Source organism: Vombatus ursinus, unplaced genomic scaffold (genome assembly GCF_900497805.2).
Source record: "Vombatus ursinus unplaced genomic scaffold, bare-nosed wombat genome assembly UNPS02001287.1, whole genome shotgun sequence".
NCBI lineage: Eukaryota > Metazoa > Chordata > Mammalia > Diprotodontia > Vombatidae > Vombatus > Vombatus ursinus.
In genome coordinates this window covers 9,236,500-9,243,436 of record NW_020941065.1, presented here as the reverse complement: position 1 = coordinate 9,243,436, position 6,937 = coordinate 9,236,500, and the positions used below count along the sequence as shown (strand labels likewise).

The following is a 6,937-nucleotide window of genomic DNA, read 5'->3' as shown; positions in this document are numbered from 1 at the left end:
TACTATGTGCAAGGGACTAGGCTAGGGCCAGGAATACAGAACCAGTCTGCTAGCATTTATTAAGCACCTACTGTGTGCAAGGGACTAGGCTAGGGCCAAGGATACAGGACCAATCTACTCGCATTTACTAAGCACCTACTATGTGCTAGGGACTGGGCTTGGATCAGAGATACAAAACCAATCCACTAGCATTTATTACCTACTGTGTGCAAGGGACTGGGTTAGGGCCAAGGATATGAGTACCTTTCTTCCTGATTACAAAAGAGCTTACCTGTGGCAGAGTATGCTCTTAATGGAAAGCAAGTGATGGACTTGAGTTAGGAGAAATCTGGATTTGACTTCAGATCCCAGCCCTTGTACTTCCTGCTAATGGGCCTTGGTTTTCTCATCTATAAAATGGAGCTGATGATACTCATGCTGCCTACCTCACAGAGTTATTTTCAGGAAAAAGCATTCCCTAAGCCTTAAAGTGTCAGAAAAACGTGAATGCTTATTATCCCAGGTATGTTACTGGACCTGAGTTGTGGAATCATAAAATCATAAATTAGAGGCAGAAACCTTAGGAATCATCAAGTCCAATTGCCTTACGTTACAGATGAGGTTCTTGAGGCTCAGAAAGAGGCTTAGGATCATAGAATTAGAGCTGGGATGCTCTAGACAAACCCTCTCATTTTACAGATAGGAAACTGAGGGAGGCTCAGGGAGTGATTGAAGACCCCCCCCATCCCCACCCCCTACTCCACTGCCTTTACCAGAAAACAAGGAGGGAAAAAGAGTTGACCAGTTGTCTGGAAGAAATCATTTCAAAGGTTAGAGGCTGAAGCCAGCATACCCCAAGATCTGCAGAAAAAGGGAGTAGAGGCAGCTGGGTCTCCTAATCCCAACATTTCCATTAAATTACGAAAAGCAATCATGGCATTGACCTTTTGAAATAGTCCTCTGAATATTAAACATAAAAAGATAGTGGGAGAGTGACTTATCCGGGGAGCAATCATCTGTTGAATATTTTTTTTTGATGAGGCAATTGGGGTTAAGTGACTTGCCCAGGGTCACATAGCTAGTAAGTGTTAAGTGTCTGAGGCCAGATTTGAACTCAGGAAGAGAAGTCTTCTGGACTGCAGGCCCAGCACTCCATCCACTATGTCACTTAGCTTCCTCTATATAAATGTTAGTTATTATTAATTATCATCATCATCATCATTATTATTAATTAACCATTGAAAAATTCTAAAAGTCCTTAATGTAGGTTATGCAAAGAATATACAACACATTACTTCAGGCTTCAAAGGTGACTCAGTGGATAGAGTGCTGGACTTGGAGTCAGGAAGACCTGAGTTCAAAGTCTGTGTGACCCTGGGCAAGTCACGTTGCCCTTTATCTCTCTGTTTCCTCATCTGTAAAATGGAGCTAATAATATTTTCTACCTCCCAGTATCAAATGAGACAATATAATATTTTAGGTAATAAGACATGACCTGGTAGCTAGAATTATACATCAGAAACTCACTGTCTTCCATAAGATAATAAAATACAAATCACAAATATGACCATTATCACTGACAGCACTATGCCTTTGACCACATAAATATAGATAACGTTAATCTGTGACGTTATTGTTGTTAATGATGGGCAGCTAGGTGGCGCCATAGTGCATAGAGCGCTAGACCTGGAGTCTGGAAGACTCATCTTCCTGAGTTCAAATCTGGCCTCAGACACTTACTCGCTGGGTGACCCTGGAGAAGTCTTCTCTTTAGCCGGGAGCCCATGTGTGGGTGAAATCCCTGCTCCAAGGGCTCAGAAGCATCCCTTCTTTATATAGGCTGCCCTGGAGCCTTGTGTTCAGGTCTGAATATTCTTATTTTTATGAAAGACATCATTAAGTTAGAGTGTCCAAGGAGGGAGGCTCCCAGCATGGTTCTCTCTGTGTGAGGATGGGTTGGAGGAACCAAGTCTGGGGAAGAGAGTGTTTGGAGGTGGAGTTTGGCCCCAGAAGGCAGAAACAATGGGCAATTTTGGTTTGATAAAAGGAAAACTTCCATATGGTTAGAGGTAGCCCTAAATGGAATGAGGATGTGGTCCCTCCCTGAAGGTGTTAGCAAGTAGTGATTCCTCTTCCCTCAAGATTGGATTAGTAGAGAGTCAGGTCTGTGGCTTAGACTATATAATCTCTGAGATATCATCTCCTACTCAGAGATTCTGTGATGCTGTTTCCACTCCTTGGGCTGGGCCTGAGTATCTGGGATCCAGCAATGAGCAGACCCTGCTGGGCTTTGGAGGGGCTAATCTAGCCTGATTTACCTGCAGGTTATCCAGGTTTCCAAGCTGCAACCTACGCCAGCCGGAGTTACACAGGCATTGCACCTGGCTATACCTACCAGTTCCCTGGTAAGTCCCACTTGGCAACCCTTCTGCCCTCTACCAGCATGTCCAAGCTGCCTTGCTCAGGTTAACTCCCCCTCCATCCCCCAGGGTAGGGTGGCTTGGATGGATTATAAGGGGTGCATGGTTTGGGGACCTACTTGTTGGGGACTTGATAGGAAGAGTATGTCTGAGGAAGGACACCCCTATCTTCTATCTGGGGAAGAAAGTCCCTTGGGTTGGGATGCTAGGGGTGGTGGTGACCCTGCATGGTGCCCCTGCATCCCGGTCTTATGTATTCAGGGTTGCCGCCTCCCCCAAAGCAGGACATTGGACCCAGAGCTGGAATATATTTTTAACAAAAAATTTGTAAACTCAACTTCACCATTCATCTCCTTTGGTGCCCTTCCCCCAAGATGGAGGGGACAGTAACTATTCATTCCTGAGCTGTTGGCTCTAGACATACTCAGTTGATTCTTCCTTCACTGAAGGCCAGTGAGATCCTCAGCTTAGGGCATTGAAATCTATCCTGTGTCCTGGGGGCAGATGGCAACTCTGTGCTCATCTCTGGTTTTCTCAGTCTCTTTCCTTCTCCCTTGCCTGCCTCAGGGCAGTCCTCCCCTGCCTAGGCTTCTGGACACTGTGCATGGACTGGTCTTGCTGTTGTGAATGTCCTTGTGTGTGTCTCTGCCGGGCCCTGCCCCAACGACCGCTCCACCTTCCTAAGTTGTTTTGTACATTTCCTTTTAGAATTCCGTGTAGAGCGGACCCCTCTCCCGAGCGCCCCCGTCCTCCCTGAGCTCACAGGTCAGTCCCTTGGATTTCCTACACCTCACAGGCTGGATGGGGAGAGAGAAAGGAACCCAGGGACCATTCCGGGGGCAGTGAGACTGGCCTTATCTACTTGACCCAATAGTATCTGAGTGGGGAAGAGCACTCTCCTCCCCCACTCCACTCCCACCTCTAGTATAACAGATGCTACCCAGAAGCAAAGAGAACAGATAGTTCCCAAAAGTGGGACAGCCTGTGGAAGGCACCCAACTTTTCTCCAAGGAAAAACATTGGACTTACTAGATGCAGATCCTAACATTGTAGGGATAGGGTCAGTCCCTTTTGGAGAGGACAGATAATGGGAACTTTAGATTTTTAAATCCCATTATTCCACCTTGAGCACTGTAAGCAGAAAACCTTGGGACTTTATCCCTAGTCTAGAGATCTGGGAGGTAAGGAGAGCCAGGAAGGGGTGTGTATGTGTGTGTGTGTGTGTGTGTGTGTATGTCCAGGGCTAGATAGAATTCAAGTGACTTCCCTGCTCAATCTATGTCCCTACCCACCCTCTTACCCCACAAAGCTCTAGGCCCCTAGACCCTGGCCCTGTGTGAAGCTTGTACGTGTGGCTGCTACTTTGAGATGAGACCTTTCTTCCACAGCTGGATTCCTCCAGGCTTTGGGGTGGGCAGGGTGCCTGAGCAAGTAGTATTTAAAAAAGGTGGATGGTGAGGGGGAAAGAGAGAAGTATGAAGGTGAGGAATGAGGAGTCAGAGGAACCAGGTGAACAGAATCTTCCCTTTCTAGAACCAGAACACAGCCCGGTTTGGGTTGGCAGTAAACCATAGAGTGGTCTGGTTGTGGTCTTTGGTGGTATTCCCTGCTTTTCCGTCACAGGGAAGGCATAATGGTAGTTTGTTGAAAGAAGTCATTGTCATTTCAAGGGACTGTCTCCTAAGCCACTGATTTTTCAGATGGTGTTCTACAAAGAAATTACAGCTGGTGTTTTTACCCATTCCCTTCCCCACCAACCAAAAAAAAAAAAAAAAAGAAGAAGAAGATCCTTGAGAAGACACCAGTAACTTTTGACCCATAATGTCTGCCTTCTCATCTTTAGAAAAATCCTGTGGTCTATGCTGACATGTAGGAGGCATCCTTGATGAAAACATGAGTCAGGGACAGACAAGTTTTCACAGGTGATTTCCTTCCAAAGACTACATCCTTTTTTTTTTTTTTTTTTTTTTTGGCTAGGCAGTGGAGTTAAGTGACTTGCCCACGGTCACACAGCTAGTAAGTGTCAAGTGTCTGAGGCCATATTTGAACTCAGGGCCTCCTGACTCCAGGGCCGGTGCTCTATCCACTGTGCCACCTAGCTGCCCCCAAAGACCACATCTTTAAAATCGTATGATTGACCAAAAGATGTAGAAAGCAAGATCCCTCGTGTCATTTATTTTTGTGATGGAATTTCAATAGTGTAGGAAACTCAACTGATGCAAATTAGCAACTGCTGTATAATTGATAGTCTTCGAGAGTACACCCTCTGAGGCTAAACAATTTACTGAGGGTCACATAGCCAGTCCGGGTCAGGGGTGGAACCTGAACCCAGGTCTTCATGATTCTGAGGCACTCCTAATCCACATGGCCACATTACTGCTCACACTGTCTATTGTTTATTGGTTTTTAAAGAAGGATTTAACTCACTAGAACAAAATGTAGTCCCCCAAGTGCTCTTCAGGCAACATTCCTCCCAAAATATAGCAAAATCTGGGGTAGCTAGGTGGCGCAGTAGATAGAGCACCAACCCTGGATTCAGGAGGACCTGAGTTCAAATTCGGCCTCAGATGCATAACGCTTACTAACTGTGTGACCCTGGGCAAGTCACTTAACCTCATTGCTTAACCAAAAAATTTAAAAAAAAAAGGTTAACCAAAAATATAGCAAAATCATGCAAGATCTAAGACAGATGCAACTATGAAATTAACTTTGTTCCTTAACCCACTGGGTATTAACATCAGTCAAGGCATAAAACAGAGATATGGCCACCTAAAGTGTTTACCAGTGTCATGGAAGATGTCCTGCACAGAGCCCAGATGAAATCCTTATTCCCTAAGACTCTAAGGGCATCTAGGTGGCAAAGTGGACAGAGCACTAGCCTTGTAGTCAGAAAGACTCATCTTCCTATCTAGCTAGGTGACCCTGGGCAAATCACTTGACCCTCTTTGCCTCAGTTTCCTCATCTGTAAAATGAGCTGGAGAAGGAAATGGCAAACTACTGTAGTATCTCTGTCAAGAAAACCCCAAATGGGGTCATGAAGAGTTGGTCACAACTGAAAAATGACTGAACAGGAAAAAAAAGACAGTAAATACTTTTATTTTCAGTTGACACTGTACTAATTGTGTGGAGCCACCGAACCGTACAAATGGATGAAATTCATGGCAGTGCGAAAGAGATTGATCTAGCCATCCACGTGGGAAAAACAAAGTAGAAGAAAAACTTTTTTTTTTCCTTGTGCAGGTGTGCAAGTGAATGGGCAGTCCCTTAAACCTTAGTCCATCAACCTGAATGATAAGGACAGGCACTTTGAGAGGGACAGTGAGTTGAGAGCCCAAATATGATTAGGAGGAAGGTTAGATTAAATCACTTTGGGGAAACTGCATGGTATTTTCATTGGTCCTCAGCTTCTCACTGCTGCAAAAGCCTGTCTCTTTAACACTCTTATTCTGATGCTGAAGTACTGTCTAGCTCTAAATCTGATCCATGAGTCAAAATTACAGGTCACCCAAAGTGCTTTGGGAAAACACACGGTTGCTATAATTAGGCAGCAGGGAGTGAGCCATGAAGACTAGCTCATAGGAAGGTACTGTAAAAGAGATCCTCGCTCTCATGGAAGACATATGCTATTGGAAAAAGGAAGTTGGCCAGGTAAATGTCTAATTCAATTCAGCAGACATTTATTGAATGTTCACTATGTACAAGACCCGAGGGGACGTGCTGCAGTTACAAAGACAGGAGAAGACAAGGGATGGATCATTTGGTTAGTATTCTAGTGCCTCCAAGCTATTGGAAGAACCAAAAGAAGACAGGATGGAGGATTTGTAGAAAGACCAGAAAGAACATCCCATAAGATGAGAAGGCACGAAAGAGAAAGTGACTTGTGTTACAAAAGAATGAATGAACACCCACACTAAGCAAGCTCAACCAAGCCCCAGGGTTGGTACAGCACCATCCTCAGAGCCTAAACTGGCTGGGTTTGAAAAAGCTTGCAGGAGAGTATGCCTGGAACCAGAGGCCACTGGCCTGAGTATTGGGCTTTGTCATATAGCATCAGTCAGTCAGTGAGTTAACAAGCATTGGTTAAGTGCTTACTATGTGCCCAGGAGTAAATAAGTGAATGCTAAACACTTGAGATACAAAGAAAGGCCAAAAAATTTTCCCTCCCCTCAAGGAGTTTGAGGTCTAAAGGGGGAGACGACATGAAAACAACCACCTGTGTAAAGGATCTGTACGGAGGAGATAGAAGGGGAACGCAGCTGAGGAATCTGGAAGGGCCTGTAGGAGGTGAGATTTGAGCTGAGTCTTGCCAGAAGCCAAGGAAGCTAAGGGGCGAAGGTGAGGAGAGCAAGAATCCCAGACATGGGAGATAGTCAGTGAATGCCAAGGCAAAGAAATGGAAAATGGGAGTGTCCTAATCAAGGAACAGAGAATGGATGGAAGGTGGATAGGAGAACAGGTAAAAGGAAGGTAGAATGCAAAACCCGGAAAGGTCGGAGGGGGCCAAGTTAGAGAGCTTTACATGCCAGTCAGAGGAGTT

The 6,937-nt window shown here is 45.2% G+C and overlaps 1 protein-coding gene across 3 annotated transcripts in view; it reads left to right on the top strand.

Annotated features, from left to right (window-relative positions):
* Positions 1 to 6,937, top strand: part of MSI1 (musashi RNA binding protein 1) — a 29,637-nt gene that overhangs the window by 16,563 nt on the left and 6,137 nt on the right. For 2 of the 3 annotated variants that reach the window (XM_027865080.1, XM_027865076.1), the window contains exons 10-11: positions 2,304 to 2,384; positions 3,108 to 3,164. In XM_027865080.1, the coding sequence (XP_027720881.1) occupies positions 2,304 to 2,384; positions 3,108 to 3,164 (138 nt within the window). The remainder of the gene's footprint in view (positions 1 to 2,303; positions 2,385 to 3,107; positions 3,165 to 6,937) is intronic. The other variant, XM_027865084.1, reaches the window with a different exon arrangement.